At 44.0% G+C, this 16106-nt stretch overlaps 5 protein-coding genes and 2 non-coding genes across 7 annotated transcripts; 2 read left to right on the top strand and 5 right to left on the bottom strand.

The window, feature by feature from the left end:
* Nucleotides 1-1937: 1937 nt before the first annotated feature.
* Nucleotides 1938-2369, bottom strand: LOC9631488 (antifungal protein ginkbilobin-2). Its single transcript, XM_002968267.1, has one exon. The coding sequence runs from the start codon at nt 2367-2369 to the stop codon at nt 1938-1940; it is 432 nt and encodes a 143-aa protein (XP_002968313.1).
* An 808-nt stretch (nt 2370-3177) lies between these two features.
* Nucleotides 3178-4128, bottom strand: LOC9650535 (X-linked retinitis pigmentosa GTPase regulator-interacting protein 1). The gene is made up of 5 exons (XM_024673193.1): nt 3984-4128; nt 3692-3921; nt 3500-3640; nt 3336-3422; nt 3178-3263 (listed from the first exon to the last, which is right to left on the bottom strand). The coding sequence occupies exons 1-5, from the start codon at nt 4084-4086 to the stop codon at nt 3216-3218; spliced, it is 609 nt and encodes a 202-aa protein (XP_024528961.1). The 5' UTR covers nt 4087-4128; the 3' UTR covers nt 3178-3215.
* Nucleotides 4129-5111: 983 nt separating this feature from the next.
* LOC9631487 (folate transporter 1, chloroplastic) lies at nt 5112-6696 on the top strand. Its single transcript, XM_002968547.2, has 11 exons — nt 5112-5235; nt 5302-5378; nt 5437-5513; nt 5577-5670; nt 5738-5831; nt 5886-5959; nt 6013-6114; nt 6185-6256; nt 6309-6329; nt 6391-6458; nt 6507-6696. The coding sequence occupies exons 1-11, from the start codon at nt 5130-5132 to the stop codon at nt 6622-6624; spliced, it is 903 nt and encodes a 300-aa protein (XP_002968593.1). The 5' UTR covers nt 5112-5129; the 3' UTR covers nt 6625-6696.
* A 78-nt stretch (nt 6697-6774) lies between these two features.
* Nucleotides 6775-6856, bottom strand: TRNAS-CGA. Its single transcript has one exon. It is a non-coding gene; the product is annotated as a tRNA-Ser (tRNA).
* Nucleotides 6857-6917: 61 nt separating this feature from the next.
* On the bottom strand, nt 6918-6999 carry TRNAS-AGA. Its single transcript has one exon. It is a non-coding gene; the product is annotated as a tRNA-Ser (tRNA).
* Nucleotides 7000-7015: 16 nt separating this feature from the next.
* Nucleotides 7016-10370, bottom strand: LOC9650534 (pentatricopeptide repeat-containing protein At3g22470, mitochondrial). The gene has a single exon (XM_024673192.1). The coding sequence runs from the start codon at nt 10214-10216 to the stop codon at nt 7097-7099; it is 3120 nt and encodes a 1039-aa protein (XP_024528960.1). The 5' UTR covers nt 10217-10370; the 3' UTR covers nt 7016-7096.
* Nucleotides 10371-15241: 4871 nt separating this feature from the next.
* On the top strand, nt 15242-15918 carry LOC9650533. The gene is made up of 2 exons (XM_002968546.2): nt 15242-15372; nt 15425-15918. Exons 1-2 carry the CDS (start codon nt 15279-15281, stop codon nt 15700-15702), a joined length of 372 nt encoding a protein of 123 aa, XP_002968592.1. The 5' UTR covers nt 15242-15278; the 3' UTR covers nt 15703-15918.
* Nucleotides 15919-16106: the final 188 nt, after the last annotated feature.

Here is a 16106-nt window from a genome sequence, read left to right as displayed (position 1 = left end):
GTGTTCGAAATAGCTCTGTCCTTGTGCACTTCAATGCTTTCTCGTAGGCAAAAGCACCATTGTTCATTCAAGGAGCTTCCTGTGTTTTATTGTAACCCATCAACAACCTGGCCTTTAAGTTGCTTGTCACTGAGGGAGAATACTTTGGTTGATAATCCAGCCTCATTCTACTGTATTTTCTGATGTCTTGGATGAGTACACACCATCACTACATAACGTGGAGGAGAATGACGAAGATGAAGTATGCAGCCCTTTAGACATCACCATGAAAGTAATTACTCAAAAAGGTAATAAGAAGTTCCACTTGATCAGAACTAAAAACTTTTCCTTCTTGTAGGTAGAACTTTCTGAAACCAAATTGGAAACCAATGAGGTGGTTTCGTAGCTTTGATTAGCCAAGAACTGTTTGTTTGTTTCTTCTTGTAGGAGGAAGAAAATGATACTACTCCAATATTGAAAGCTCAAGACATGATGGATAACATGTTATCTGGTTGTTCCTCCCCCATTGGAGCGAAGAGGTGGTGTAAAAGAACTTCGAACATTCCGGCGGCCCAGAGTCTTCGCGATGGTGTTGTATATCTAAAGCACTTATAGTCACAATTAAAGTTTTATCTTTCTCAAATTTACAAACTGAGGTGCTAGTGAATTTAAGTTTCTAGGCATTTTCATCTCTCATTGCTATAGGTGTCTGGTGTAAAGATTATGGTGTCAAGCTGGGACTGCCTTGTGCATCGAAAGGCATGATATGTGCTCTTATTGTTCTCGATTTTTTACATCTATTAGCAAGGTCGAACTTTCAAGCAAGGTTGAGCTAGTCAAGAAAGCTCGACTGGCTGCGACCACTTGAACTCAAGTAGTTGAGAAAAACAGCTTGGTCGCTAACCAAAAGGAGTAAGTTTATATTCTTCAAACCAATCAATATTTAATTCACTCATTCCCTTTTAGACTGGATCAATGGTAACTAAAGCAAGAGGGAAGAAGGCCAAGGTACCTCAACAGTCTTGCATTCTTTTGCAAAAAAAACACTAATGGCTATTAGCAAGTTCATCATAAAAACTAGGCCCGAAATTCTCTAGAGTATTGTTAATGAATGTACTCAAGAGTGAATGCTTACTTCCCAAGCCTACTTCAGAAGTCTTTTCCCTAATTGATGTTAGAAATGGAGGATATGTAGCATGACCATTAAATGATGTGAAAATCTATATGGAAAATACTGCACTTTCCTTCTCCATAAAAACTGCCTTATTTTCTTTTCAATCAAAAAAGAATTTCTACTAAATTTTCAGCAAGAAAGATTAGAAACTTAAATTGAACACAAGGAATGAAAACCTGAGGTGGTAAAATTTTGCCCACCAGATGGGTACCATCATTTTGTCATAACACTATTTAAAGTGGTGAAATCATGAATTGTTTTTTAAAAAATTGGGTCAAAAAGCCCCTCGAAAAGCTTCATTTATGAATTATATACTTAGTAAGAATCTAACTTTTCATAATACTAAATATACCAATAATTCTCATTATTATTTCTTATAAATCTTTAAATACTCTATAAAATATATATTTCCATGATAAATCTCGGAGGAATCCCCACTAGGAAATGGACTACACATTTGTATGCAAAAATACCAAAGAACTAGACGATCTAAGGATGTTATTACTATGTAAGAAAATTGGCAGTTATAAGTTCAAATCCTAGAGTTTCCAATCATTCTAGTATGGAATACATTCCTAATCTTACTACCAATCCTCTCATTTGCTGAATTCCTTCTGTAGGAATTTTGAAAATAATATGTTATTAAAAAAACAAATAGAAGTAATTAAAAGCAAGAAAAATAGAAATTTTGCTATCTTTATTCCTTCTTCTTTAAAAACATAAAATGTATTTTACTATAGAGACAACAAACTAAAATCCATCTTTATTCGATTGTATTACCTGTTTATAGTGGAGAGTCTTGGTAACGAATGGTGCACTTGTCCTTGAGCATGAGCATTGCTGCAATGGCATCACCGCACTCACGCCAAGCCCGACGAACCAAATCCTCGACGCAGCTTTTGCACATCCCAGGGTTGCCCACCATGTTGAAGCACTGGGCTTGTCCATAGGCTGAGACATCGTCGCCACCATTCTTGACACTATAGGTCATGTTATTGGCGTATGCTGTGTTCTGGATGAGATCCGTCAACGTCTGGTTCAAGCTCGTCCAGTAAGTGCTCCCAGTTGGGATGGATTCATCGCTGCAATAGCCCGAGAAATCTACATCCATGGCCCTCCACAGCTTGCTCGTGATCGTGCCCCTCGCCTCCACCGCGATCGTCAATGCCATTGCCAGGGACATGATCGCCACCAGGATCGCTGCCTTAATCGCCATCGCGATCGCTATCCTGAGAAAGAAAGGGAGGAAGAAGGACTCTCGAGGAGCAAAATTCCCTATTACTGAGCGTGAATCTCCTTTTGCGTGAACTTTTGTCTTTATATAGAGGCACGAAGACACTGTGAGCCAAGCTCATGCGCCACACCTTCAAGTGTCTCTCTTTCTTAACTCTTTATAACACCAAAACAGCAACGACTCGCTATCCAAAGCCTAACAATGTGGTATCACGAGAAACAGGTGGCGAATCAGAACTTGCTGTTAAGCACTATCTAATGCAAGAAAAGGTGGTGAATCCAAATTCACACAATTAATAACTAAATAGAATTGGATCACTAGATGCTGTCATTCTGGTTGAAGCCACAATTTATTGTCCTGATCAGCAATCCATGTACGGGAAGATTTCTGAGGTCATGTTTGCATGCACTACTTCCTCCCACACACGGGGAATATCTTAGCGCCAAAACAAACTTCATATGTCCACCCAGCCGCACAACGTCTCCCACTGTCTTGTTTCCAAACATGACTCCAGAAATCTTCCAGTAGATTGCTGATCACAATGAATTTTGAGCAAGCGAGTGTAGTGATCCAGTTCCATTTTATAGATTCCCCACTGCCATGGTGAACGAGACAATTGCAAGTTCTCATTGTTAGCCAGAAAAGTATGCAAATTCTTCTCCAAGGTCATATCATAGCTGAAATTTTTTATTTTTAACTTGCAACTGATCCAGCACTTCTCAAAACTCCCACCAATATTTATTAATCTATGAATTCGTATTGTGATTTTATTTATATAAAATATCAAGAGGGAAAAAAGGAAAAATGTTACTATTTATGCATTCTGTTTTATTTCTTAACCTTAGCAGCTGATTTATCAAACTTCTTGTGTCTAGCCTGGAAAGTTTCCACCGAGTTTATGCTGGAAAAGAAGAACAAGAACAAGAAGAAAAGGAGAGAAGTTCTCACCTTTTTCTTGGCTCGCAATCTCTGGCGCTGTCGTCCGCCCTTCTTCCTCTTCTTGCTGCTCGGATCCGTGCTCGTCCTCTTGGATTCCTAGGACAAAAACGTCTTCACTGAGAACGAAAGTTTGTCTTGATCAAGAGAAAGCTTTCGTTTGATCGTCCACGAACCTCAGCGAGCGCGGCGACTGTTCGTGCGTGCCTCTCCGCGTGTGTCTCGCCCTCAGATTCCATCTCTTCCTCCTCACCCTCACTGTTGAGCGTAACTTTGAGCTTTCCTTCCGTCATTTTCTTCAAAGAACGACGATGGCCCTTCGAAAAGAAGGAAAAAAAGAGTTTATATCATCCGACAGAAGCTGTTACCTTCGAGCGCAAGTGGGAGGCCATGGTTTCCTCCGAGAGGCACACAACCTTGGGGCACACCCTGCATTTCAAAACATCTTTAACCTGAATCGCGAGAGACTGCTCCAGCTTCTCCTTCTCGCTCTCCTCCACAGCCATCGCCCAATCCTCCCTTTTACGTTTTACCTCCTTTCCTTTCTCCTCCTCCTCTTCCTCCTCCTCCTCCTCTTCATGGGACTCGCGATTGGAGACTGCACAAGCAGCTTAAACCATAAACCCAACACCAAAGAAAGAAAGAAAGGAAAAAACCCACCGGGCTTTTCTCCATCGTCCTCTCCGGAGTCGTCCGACGAGGAGGAAGAAGAAGACGACGAAGACCGCCCATGGAGCACAGCGTAGTTCTGGCGCTTAAACATGACCAAGCACAGAATGAACCCTAAAAGAGAGATCAAAAGAGGTTAGAGAAGGATCAGTGGAATTGCGCCCAAGCTGCTGTCTTCTTGGGATCAGGCTGGCTTTCTTGGGATCCTAGTAGACCGCTTTCCACAGTTTCGAAAGTATATGTATCTCATATTTGTATCTAACTACATATGAGAAACTGCTCAAAGTGTTTTCAAGAGATGTAGTTCACACATTTTCAGAATCCACTAATACCTAGTGCTTCCAAACTTTACAGTCATGGAACTGTTTGCTCTTTACTGCTCCACGACAGGGCTGCGCCATGAAGGCTAAAAAGCCCAAAAAACACGCCCCACAAACTCGCGCTACCTTTCCTCCCATCTCCAGCCGCGCCCTGATCTTCCTCTACATTGACACCATTTTTTCACATTACGACAACTGAATTGTCAAGCTCAGCTTCTTTCTCAGGCGATCAAAACTCCTTTAACTTGTTCTTCTAGAGATGGTACCATCTCCTTTCCACGTTGTCTCTGTCCAGATCACTTTCTTCTTCTCATGATCAAAGCTCACTAGGTTCATCGATCAAAATCTCGAATCCCTCGATTCACTAGCTTCTACTTCATAATAGTCCGATCCAAATCATGTTATGGCTACATCCATCTAGTGCGATGCCTTGCCACTCCGCCGATTCCCGATCCCCTCCAGGACATCGGGCCTCGCTTCGCAATAATACGCCTGGATTTCGCGGTGGGAGGCCTGATTTCTCCCCTCGCCTGAAAACTGTGCTGGTGATTCCCCGCGCGTTCGTTCACTGGCAGCTCAATGTGCTCCATCGCCACGCTCAACTCGCAGCAAAATGGAGCCCAGCTTATCGCGTGTTTGGATCTGGGATTAGGCATTGTCCTCGCTCAAAACCCAGAGAATATTTGATCTGGTATATTCTTGGGATCTAGATGTTTAGGGCTACCCTTTCGCGGGTAATGTTAATGGTTATAACCTTTTGCCAAATAACTAGGCGAGTTATTTGGAATCTACAGGGGATTTTAGGGCTTCTTTGTGTATGGGCAGAGAATGGAAGTGGGAGGAGGCCACTGCGGGAGCTGTTGCCGGGGTTGCCACCGTCGTAGCTTTGCATCCTCTCGACATTGTTCGCACGCGATTCCAGGGTATGCCTTCTCTTTGGTTTTCTTTTCTCTCCTTTGCAAGCGGCGTTTCTTCGCATTGAGCTCCAGCCGACGATGGTCGAAATCGTTTTGTTCATCAGTACAAGAGCACTGCCAATGCCTTGCTCACCATCGCGCGAACAGAGGTCTAGAAATCGAAAGTTTTTTACGCAAGGTGTGACTTTTTTGCCTTCCTTTTGGCAGGGTGTGAAAGGATTGTATGCCGGCCTTTCTCCTGCCGTGTTTGGTTCTAGCTTGGCGTGGGGACTCTATTTTCTCTTGTAAGTTTGACTGTTATTTTAGTTCGTGATGCCATGGTTTTCATTTTATTTTTTTCCACGCAGTTACAGTAATATCAAGGAGATGCATCAAAGAAGATTGGGAGGAGAGCTCGGTCCAGGCCATCACCTCGTTGCGTCTGCTGAAGCTGGTGCACTGGTAGACAGTTTTTTTGCTTTTTTTTCCTTTAGTTGTTCTTGTCTTAAGTTTTTTTAAACTTTATCAGGTCTCTGCGATGACAAATCCCATATTTCTAGTAAAAACACGGCTTCAGCTTCAGCCTCCGAATGGATCTCAGCAGCCTTACTCGGGTTTTATGGGTGAGAGACATTTCTTTTTCATTTTTCCTTTCCTTAGCTACATTGGCTGCACAGATGCTTTCCACAGCATTCGTAAAGTTGAAGGCTGGAGGGGCTTTTACAAAGGCTTTGGTCCGAGCGTACTTCTTGTAAGTTTGTCCATTTCTTTGGCAAATTGATGATTTGATGGAGTCAGGCATAGGTGTCACACGGAGCACTTCAGTTTATGGCGTATGAAGAGGGCAGAAAAATGGCGATTGCAGCTCGCAAGAGAGTGGATCCTTCGGCAACTGAAAACTCTCTAGTAAGTTTTCCTTGCTCTTACTTCTTTGGAAGATTTTGTTCATAACTTTGAAAATTTGTGATTCTCGCAGACCTCTCTAGATTTTGCTGTGCTTGGTGCTACGTCCAAGCTTTTTGCGCTATTTTTAACTTATCCCTACCAAGTAAGCCTCATCTCACTCATGGATTTGATGTGTGACAAAGGTGACTTTGCAGGTTATTAGAACACGCTCACAGGTACTTCCATGGATTTTCATTTGTTCTAATGAAAAGTCTTGTGCTTATTTGGATGTTGTAGCAAAGACCTGACTCGCAAGGATCACTGAGCTACAGAGGCGGCTGGCACGCTTTCACTGAGACACTCAAGTAAGCAAACTCCCAGTTATTCCTTTTCAATCATCGAGTTTTTCACAGATATGAGGGAGTCCGGGGTTTATACAAAGGAATGGTACCAAACCTACTTAGAGTTGCTCCCTCATCCTCCATCACTTTTATTGTCTACGAGAGTGTGAAGAAGATTCTGTTGAGATAGCTTCCAACTTTTAACAAATTTTTAACTCAAATCCCTTTCCTTCAACAAAAGTGATCCATATGTAGTTGAAAATCCATGGCAAAGCATAAAAACATCATAAAATCTACGAATAACAGTCGGACGTTCTTCAGAAACTGAAAGCAATTCGAGCGTGAACGGCAGGATTCGAACCTGCGCGGGCAGAGCCCACATGATTTCGAGTCATGCCCGATAACCACTCCGGCACGTTCACATTATTTGATTTGCAAAAGCGCGCTTTAAAAAAGCGAAAAAAACATGAGAGAAAATCATTTCGTGGACGGCAGGATTCGAACCTGCGCGGGCAAAGCCCACATGATTTCTAGTCATGCCCGATAACCACTCCGGCACGTCCACGTCATTGATGAATTCATTAATCTGATCATCTCATGTATTTAATTAGCGATGGTTTTCGCGAAAACAGTTTGCTCTATATTACAACGTCCGCTTACATTTAACTGTCGAGTGTGATTCGATACTCTTCCAGTTCTCCATCTTGAGCAAGGTCACTCTCTCTAATCTCCCGGATCAGCCTCTCCATCTCCTCCACTCTCCCATCCCTGGCGCAGCACTCCAAAACGATCTTGTAACTCGCCAAGCTCGACACTCCCTTGATCTCCTCCAGCACCTCCATCGCTCGATCCAGCTTGCCGCTCTCCTTGCAAAGCTCCGCAAGAACAGCCTCAAACCCAGCCACCATCTCGCGCTTCTCCCTGCTGCCGCTTTGCTGCGACAAAACCTCGAGGCCCCTCTCCACCTTGCCGTGCTCGCACAAGCTCTTCACCAGCGTGTTCACCGTCAAGGCGTCTGGAAGGCACTTGTCCGCGAGCATTCCTTGGAAGATCTCGTCGGCCTCGTCCGCGAGGCTCTCCATGCACAAGCACCGAACCAGCCCCTGCTCCGGCACCGATCGCTTCTTCACCATCTTCCTGTGGATCTTCACGACGCTGCTACTCCCACCCGGCTGCTTGCACAGCGCCACCATGAGCGCGTTGTAGAAGAATCCATTCGGAACCAAGTCCCGCTCGTGCATCGTCTCGAGCAGGCTTTGAGCCTCCGCGAGCTTGCCGTCACTGGTTAGCGCGCTGAGGATGCTGTTGTAGGCCTCGGAGCCTGGCCTGTGATGCTCGGGAATGGCCTGTAGAAGCTTGAGAGCTTCGTCCACTCTCGCCACCGCGCAGAGGCCATCGATAAGCGAGAAGTACATCCCGGAAGTCGGCACCACCCCCGCTTCCAGCGAGCCATCGAAAAGAGCGAGAGCTTTGTCCACCATTTCCTGCTTGCAAAGTGCCGAGATGATGGTCCCATACGTGATGGTGTCCGGAACACAGCCTTTCTCCACCATAGCCACGAACAGCTCCAGAGCTTCGTCCACTTTGTCCAGGCCGCAGAGACCCGAGATGAGGGAGTTGTACGTGTAGACGTTTGGAATGCAGCCTTTGGCCTCCATAGCGCCGAGGAGCCTGCGAGCATCGTCGAGCTTGCCTGCCTTTCCCAGCCCGTCTATGAGAGCGCTGTAAGTCACCACGTCCGGAACTCGGCCCTTCTCAATCATTGCGTCGAAGAGAGTGATGGCCTCTTTGATCCTGCCTTCCTTGCAGAAGCCGTTGATGAGCGAGGTGCACGAGACGACGTCCGCCAGGAATCCACTAGTGCTCAGCAGCTCTCGGGCCTCGTCAACTTGCCTGGCTTTGCAAAGGCCGTCGACGAGGATGTTGTAAGTCACGACTGTTGGCTTGACACCTCTCTTGAGCATCTCCTTGAAAGTGGTCATGGCCTTCTTCCACTTCCCCGCCCTGCATTGGCCGCAAATGAGGGTGTTGAAAGAGATAGCGTTCGGCGAGCATCCCTTCGCTTCCATGCCAGAGAGTAGAACCTCGGCCTCGTCCACTCTCTTCTCCTTGCACAGGCCGTTGATAACAGCGTTGTGGGAGACAACGTCAGGAACGCAGCCTTTCTCGTCCATGTCTTTGAGCATGAGGAGAGCGTCCTCGACTCTGCCTGCCTTGCACAGCCCGTCGATAAACACCGTGTAAGTGATCGCATCCGGCTCCAGGCCGTGCTTTACCAAGCCGGAGAAGAGCTCGAAGGCTTCGTTCACTCTATCTTCTTTGAGCAGGCCATCGATGAGGATGTTGTACGTCGGCACCTCAGGCTCGTAGCCTTGCCTCAGCACACTGCCGAAGAGCTTGAGTGCTTCCGAGACGCCCTGTTCTCTTGCCAGGCCATGGATGAGAGCGTTGTAGGAGACGATATCCGGCTTGCAGCCGTTCAATACCATCTTCTCGAGCAGCTGCCTGGCACTCTCCAAACGCTTGGCCTTGCCAAGGCCGTCGATCAAAGAGTTGTAAATGATCGTGTGAGGCCTCAGCCCGAGCTGGATCATCTCGTGGAAACACTTCATGGCCTCGTCAACCCTGAGCTCCCGGCACAGCCCGCTGATCAAAGTGCTGTAGGTGATCACGTTCGGAGAGAATCCCTTGTCGACAATCAGCATCCGAGCCTCGTCAACCCGGCCGTTCTTGCAAAGCCCGTTCACCAGAGAGTTGTAAGTCACCACGTCCGGAACCAAACTCTCGGACACCATCCTCTGGAGGATCCTCTGCGCCTCGTCCAGCTTGTCCGCCTTGCAGAAGCCATTTATGAGCGCGTTGTAAGTCACCACGTCGGGAACAAACCCCCGCTTCACGGCCCCGTCAAATATCTTAAGCGCCTCGTCAAGCTTGCCGACCTTGCAGAATCCATGGAGGAGAGTGTTGTAAGTTACAACGTCTGGCGAGTATCCGGCCTTGATCATCCTCTCGTATAGCGCCTGGGCATCGCTCATCCTTCCACCATTGCAGAGGCCGCTGAGAAGAGCATTGTAAGTTATCCTGTTTGGCCAGAACCCGTGCTTCCTCATCCCATCGAAGACCGTCTGTGCGTCACCTATCCGGCTTGCTCGGCAAAGCCCGCTGATATAGATGTTGAAAGTGCTGATATCGCACAGTCCCTTGACGAGGAGCTGCTCAACAAACCTGTGAGCCTTCTCGATCTTCCCGGACTTTAGCAAGGATCGTAGCAAGATCCCCACGGTGTAAGCGTCCGGCGAGTAGATCCTCACCAGCTTGTCATACACGGTGTGCATGACGTCGTACATCCGGTTGGAGAGAAGCAGCTCGAGCAGCAAGTTGTAAGCGTTGAGGCTCGGTCTGTGACCATTCCTCTCGGCCCACTCGAAGAGATCCAAAGCCACGCTTCCATCCTGTAAGTTCTTGAGAGCTTTGACGAACACGTTGGGACGTAAAGTCCCATTGCCACAGTCGAGGAGGCGATCGAAGTTCCCGAAAGCCGCCTCCTTGAGGACCTCGCTTGGAACATCGTAGGAGGAGAGGGCTGGGGCTCGGCTACCCGAAGGAGCATCCTCTTCCATCTTGAGGCTTGGAAGCTCTTGGACGGGAAGCTTCACGGCCTCACACCTCTGGCTTGATGAGCAGGAATTCCTGTGATTGATCCTCCTCAGGCACTGGCGGGCGGGGACCCCTTGCTCCACGCGCCTGCCCAGAAAATGCTTGTGGCAATCGACAAGCTCCATAGCTGCCCTATGAAGCTATGGAACTAAAAATCGCGGAAGTGATGCGATCTAATAGAATGCTGCCTAGCATTTATCACCAAGAATCTATAAATTACATCCTCGGATTGCAGGATTGCTGCCGGCAGGAGCTGCAACGCTGGAATCCACACTTTCAGCCATAAACCCTAAGCCCTATCCTGTACCCCTCTGAAACTCGAATATCCTTAGATATTTTGGGAGATTAGGGCTAGTGTTTAAGGGTTAATAGAATATACTGTTCAAAGGTACATTTTTATTTCAGATTTTAATTTAGATAAGTCACCATTTCTTTTTCTTTTATTATATATTAAGATCCTAGAATTCTGGATAATGAAATGTGAGTCTTTGTTTTGGATCATTGGCTTCTCGAGTGATGAAATATGATATTTGGAATATTAGTTAATACTTTTCTTATTTCTATGTCATTGACATATAAATATGTTTATTTAACAATATTATTACAAAATAAATACTTTTTATAATTATCATAAAAATCATATTTACATAATATGCATAAATTATTTACAGAGTCTTCATAAATAACATTTAAAATCATAATAAATTATAATTCAATATTTTTAATCTCTATTTTAAATCATTTTTCTTGAGAGAACCCTGAGAGAAGAGGTAAATTAGGATTACTAGAGACCAATACTTATACAAATATTATATGGTCTAAATCTATAAGCCTAATTAAGCTTATACTAATATTTTTTATTTATATAGTTTATAGCCACTATCACGAATATGATTACAAGTATTGAAAGTTACTTATTGGCTAATATTTTTAGATATTCTTTCTTTACTGCCACAATAGTAATGCTAGTTCCTTTTTCAATCTCCACTTAAGTTAGTTGAGAAATTAGTGATTATGTATGTACTTATATTGGATAAACATAAAGTAGGAAATTTTATATGTTTTTTTGTTGAGTATGCTCAGCCTAGTATGAGAAACTCATATGTTAGCTTGCATTTGCTAGTGTTGGGAACTCCTATGATATTAAGTTTGGTCTTTCAATATTTGCTAAATGATAGTTTATTGTGTCTATTAAACACCCTTGCTATCATACACTTTGTGTTAGTTCCATTCATTTTTAATTGCTATTAATGAAAAGTGTCAAGATTTGTTAATTTGACATATTTACGGAATATAGAAATTATCTTGAACACAATGGTGCTAGCCCCGTGTCCAAATTCATAATCTAGTACCATTTTATATTCAATAAGTTTCAAGTTAATTGTCAAGAATCCCTCAATTCTTGCCACATTCTTGACTCTCACTAGATTCTTATAGACTATATTCCTGACTCTCTAGACACTTTCCTATTCATGATTCTCTGATTTCCCATACAATTCTTGAGTTTCGAACCACATTCTTGATGATGACATAGCACCTCCTTGACCTCAGCTATATTTAGGCCATCCTCGATCCAAGAGTGGTGGAGCTTCATCAACCTATAGTATATATAAGTTAGCTTTATTCCATTTCTCCACAAATCTGAATCAATGCTAGTCTAAGGCTTCTTCTTCATTTCCACTAGTTTTTCTCTGTCTTCTGCATTTTTTAGTCTTGATCTTGTTGGGGGTCTTAATAGTTTGATTCAAATTGTGTTTTTTGCTTTTACTTTAGCTCGTTTTGATTGTTTGATTGCCTTCCCCTTTTCTTTCTTCTTTGCCGATGGAGTCTCCAAGCCATCCTGATTTCTTTGCCAAAGTCCTTGCAAAGATCCAGTTTTAGAATACCGAGTTGAAGGCAACCCTTCTTCACATGCAACAGGAGCTTGCTTCACTTTTGGCTCAAGGATCAAGCAGAGTTCCTGAACCAAAGGTGAGTTTCCCAGTGAAGTTCTCAGGCAAGTGTTCAGAGCTTCACGGATTCTTAAATTAGATGGAGTTGATCTTCGCACTTCAACATCGGCAATACCCCATTTCCGAGTCTCAAATCAGCGTGATCGAGATGTTGCTCAAAGGTGTAACTTTGTCATGGTTTTTTCCTCTCCTAGAGAAGAGCATGAAAGGGGTCGTGGTTCTGGAGCCATAGTTATGAACACGAACATGGAACACGAACACGAGCCTCAGATTTCAGGAACCCAAACACGGAACACGATCACGGCCCACGATGGCTCACGAATATTCTACTGAATATTTCTTGTTACCTGGGATGAGAGGACAACTCACAATATCCTTGCTGCCTGGGCCTTCTCCTAACAGATGAGCTCGCACACGATCAACACCACTCAATTTGTTCACCATTGGGCAGTATTTGCATGACCATAATTTGTGGCCATGCCCCCTGCTCTCAAGAACACTTACCTCATCCCACCATCGCGAAGAAGGATGCTTTCGCAGTATGCTGGATTGCTGCGCCATGCTTGTTTGCCTTGGATTGCTGCTGCTGTGCCCTGAAATGGTGCGCCCTGGCTGGATTGTCGTGTGATGCCATGCGCCCTAAAACCAGAATATTCCATGCGAGAATATTCTGAACAGTGTTCCGTGTTACTAACACGGACCACTGTTCACGAACACAGCCGTGGCAACACGACCCATGGCCGTGTTCGTGAAACACGGTGAACACGGCCGGGATCCCGGCCGTGTTCGTAACACGGTCTGGAGCTGATGGATCTTCAGCTGTTCAAAGAAAAGCTTGAAGCATGCTTTGGCGAGACGGATCGAGTTTGGGCTGCCACCACAAAAATGAGACGTCTCTCTTAGGGGTCTTGTCTTGCCTCGATCTATGCTATAGAGTTCCAACTCCTTGCCTTGGGACACTTAGTGGGATGAGTGGGCCCTAATTGATCAATTTCGTTTTAGCCTCAATAAAAGTGTTAAGGATTTGTTGCTCACTATGGAGGATCCCACGGACCTGTCAGACGCCATTAACAAAGCTGTTCGAAGTGACAATCGTCTCTTTGAATGTCGTCAAGAAAGTTGCCGCACCGCTGTTTTCCCATCCTAGACTCAGGAATCCCAACTTGAGTCTTCAGGGCATACTCCTGAACCTATTGCTCCGGTTTCGATAAATATCTTTGGTACTCCCCGATTCATCAAAGGGAAGTTGAGTCCTACTGAGAAGCAACGTTAAGTATCTCATAATCTTTGCCTCTACTATACTGATTCTAATCACAAAGCAGCTGTGTGTCCCAAGAAGCCTCCCTAACTGCTCAAGTTCACTTTGCCTCAAGGTCCACCTCTATTGCAATTGGGAAACGACCCTGTCCAAACAAAGTAAGAGCTGTCTGTTTCGACTCCTTGAATAAAAATCATTTTTCTTCTTTATCAAGCTCCTCACCACCTTTCATCAAAGCCACCACCAATTCCTGCAACTTTTGCATCCCATGTCTCCTTTCTTTCGATGTCGAGCAACAAAGTCCGTGTCCATGAAGTAGGAAGTTGCACCCAAGTCAAGTAGCACCAAAGCATTAAGTCCTAATTGTCTGGTTGCAATTGGAACCAAGAAAGGCTGAGCACCACAAAGGAGGACTTGCTATTGATGGTGTTGAAGGCGATATCAGTGACGGTGGACCCGATGTGTACTCGAATGAGCAACATTTCCCTAAGTCCAGAAGATGGAGACACAAAATTCCCACTGATGCATTCAACCCTCAGATCTCGTATGGTAGGAGAAAGAGGAACTTTAAAGATTCTATCAATCTCATTAAGGATTTCCTGCTTCACATAATTTTGTATTCATAATTAGTATTGGTACATTAAGCATGTCAAGGATTATGGTATTGTGGAATGAAAGTCATCATTGGATGTTTGTGATAGCAAAGAAGTTGATTCTTGGTTAGAATTGTAAGAAAGTTGTTGGCATAAGAATAAAGTAAAAATTGATTTTTTTGTGATAAAGTTTATTTGTAGTGGAAGAACTACATCAAAGCTAATTTGAAGTCAACTCCTTAGAGTGAGTTAATAAAGGTTTTTCATACTTTGTCCAGCCTCAGATCTGTTAGAAGGAATTACAGCTTATCTCTCCTACATCACCATCTCCCACATCTTCCCCTGTTGTTCATCGAGTTCGAATCAAGAAAAATTCCCTAAACTCAAATTAGGGTTCTGTTTTTGACTCTACGAAATTTTCACCCTCTTCTTTCCCCTCTCTTTCATTGCCATTTCCACTCTTCGAGCCATGACATAACAATGGTTGTTTCTTCCCCGAATATGAAGAATTGGCTAACTAATCATCATGTTGACTACCCTGTAGACCATCCCATTGATCAGAGTTGACCAAGTTGATTGATGGTTTTAGCAAAAAGATTTGAGCCTTAATAATAATATCAATTAAGATTGCTAGAAAATCCTTCTTAACTTAAGCTTAAACTTTTGATGAAATATTGCACCTTTAACAGTTCATTATAGATGCTTGTGAGACTAAAGCAAATATCACAAAACTTGCAAATAATATGCATTTAAAAATAAAATCCCTTATATAATCTCTAGTAATTGGTTTTAACCTTTTCAAAATTTTTGACAAACTTCGTTAATGTTGCTTTAAACCTCAAAAATCTAATAACCTTGCCACACAATAATATCATCAAGAGATTCTTCCTCACTAACAGTATATTCCTCATTAGGATTTATATTCTGCTCTTCTGCCATCCCTAAAAAAACATGCTACTTTAATACCAATGAAACAAACAAAGAATGAGCCTTATGCCAACTTCCCAATTCTTCAAGATGTTGCATCTATAAATCCCATTAGTTATGGAATATTCTTGGAATATTCCTGTGGTTAGTGTCATATTGAGATCAATGGTTAAGTGTTCTATTGAGTTTGATTGACAAGAGATGCTCAATCTGGGACCACTCTTTTGTATAAATTTTTACAAGGGAGGGCATGCGTGGCACCCAACATACAAAATGTTAAAAAAATCATTTACTGGTTGATAAAGATGGAGGTTCGCCAGTCTGATTCAAAACTCTTTGTGGTCCAGGATCTGACGGCTGCTGCACCAGATATCCAACGGCTGCAGAGGCTCCCGAGTGAGAATTTAAGAACCTTTGCACTTCGTTCTTTGTTCTTCATTCTCTTTGTTATCAACTCATGGCTGCCTCATTCCGCCTTCTCTTGCTGCTTGCAATGGCACTTGTAATTGTGGGGCTCTCTAACGCAGCAAAAGTATGCACGCCTTTCAAACGTAAGTATAATTTCATGTTGGCCATTGTTCTGAATGAAATCTTTATGCGCAGTTGGTAAGAAGGATTGCTGCCTCGGTATTCCTACCCCATTTGGCGGTGCAACCTGTGTGGAGGAGTGCAATCCCAACAAGAAGTACTACTGTTGCCTCCGTAATCAATTGGGTGGTTGTAACTATTGTTGCGAGCAAGGGACTTACTGTTGCAAAGTCGGCTTCATCAGGTGTAATAAGACTTGCCGATACAACGCCAACATTGCTCTCCCAACAGACGACGAAATTGGTTTTCCAATCACCATAGATGACAACACGGAATCGGAAAATGGCGTGTGATCACAAGGTCATGGTGGTGTTCCTCGAATAAGATCTGGCGGCATGGATCCCAGACAAGTGGTGTGTAGTGACATAAATCCAGATTCGTATAGTGGAATCTGTAAATGCAGTATCTATGTTTTCATCGTGGATGCGCTCCATATACACTCTTACAATACATGGCATACAGCCATCATACCAAGCAATAGCAATCCCCCAAGAATGTGCTCACATTAATTTTTTGACATTGGCTCCATGCACAGCTCCCAGCAAAGCCTGGGACTTCATAAAAAGCTGATTGAGGCCTATGCATCCGTGCAATGAGGTGGAAAGAGGAACTGGTCCCTCAATATTCCCAAATCCTAAATACTGACAAATTCAACTAGGAGTGAGTAAATTTGTCAAGGACACAATTGGCATTGAAA

Source organism: Selaginella moellendorffii, unplaced genomic scaffold (genome assembly GCF_000143415.4).
Source record: "Selaginella moellendorffii unplaced genomic scaffold, v1.0 SELMOscaffold_10, whole genome shotgun sequence".
Classification (NCBI taxonomy): Eukaryota; Viridiplantae; Streptophyta; class Lycopodiopsida; order Selaginellales; family Selaginellaceae; genus Selaginella; species Selaginella moellendorffii.
This window is presented reverse-complemented; position numbering and strand designations above follow the sequence as displayed.

What these genes read in the sequence shown, in the direction of transcription:
- LOC9631488 (XM_002968267.1), bottom strand. Translation starts at nt 2,369, where the DNA reads ATGGCGATTAAGGCAGCGATCCTGGTGGCGATCATGTCCCTGGCAATG.
- LOC9650533 (XM_002968546.2), top strand. Translation starts at nt 15,279, where the DNA reads ATGGCTGCCTCATTCCGCCTTCTCTTGCTGCTTGCAATGGCACTTGTA. An exon ending in AGTATGCACGCCTTTCAAAC is followed by an intron (nt 15,373 to 15,424) that starts GTAAGTATAATT and finishes CTTTATGCGCAG; the next exon opens with TTGGTAAGAAGGATTGCTGC.
- LOC9631487 (XM_002968547.2), top strand. Translation starts at nt 5,130, where the DNA reads ATGGGCAGAGAATGGAAGTGGGAGGAGGCCACTGCGGGAGCTGTTGCC. An exon ending in TCACCATCGCGCGAACAGAG is followed by an intron (nt 5,379 to 5,436) that starts GTCTAGAAATCG and finishes TCCTTTTGGCAG; the next exon opens with GGTGTGAAAGGATTGTATGC. An exon ending in TTGGTCCGAGCGTACTTCTT is followed by an intron (nt 5,960 to 6,012) that starts GTAAGTTTGTCC and finishes AGTCAGGCATAG; the next exon opens with GTGTCACACGGAGCACTTCA.
- LOC9650534 (XM_024673192.1), bottom strand. Translation starts at nt 10,216, where the DNA reads ATGGAGCTTGTCGATTGCCACAAGCATTTTCTGGGCAGGCGCGTGGAG.
- LOC9650535 (XM_024673193.1), bottom strand. Translation starts at nt 4,086, where the DNA reads ATGTTTAAGCGCCAGAACTACGCTGTGCTCCATGGGCGGTCTTCGTCG. An exon ending in CCTCCCACTTGCGCTCGAAG is followed by an intron (nt 3,641 to 3,691) that starts GTAACAGCTTCT and finishes TTCTTTTCGAAG; the next exon opens with GGCCATCGTCGTTCTTTGAA. An exon ending in CAGTCGCCGCGCTCGCTGAG is followed by an intron (nt 3,423 to 3,499) that starts GTTCGTGGACGA and finishes TTTTTGTCCTAG; the next exon opens with GAATCCAAGAGGACGAGCAC.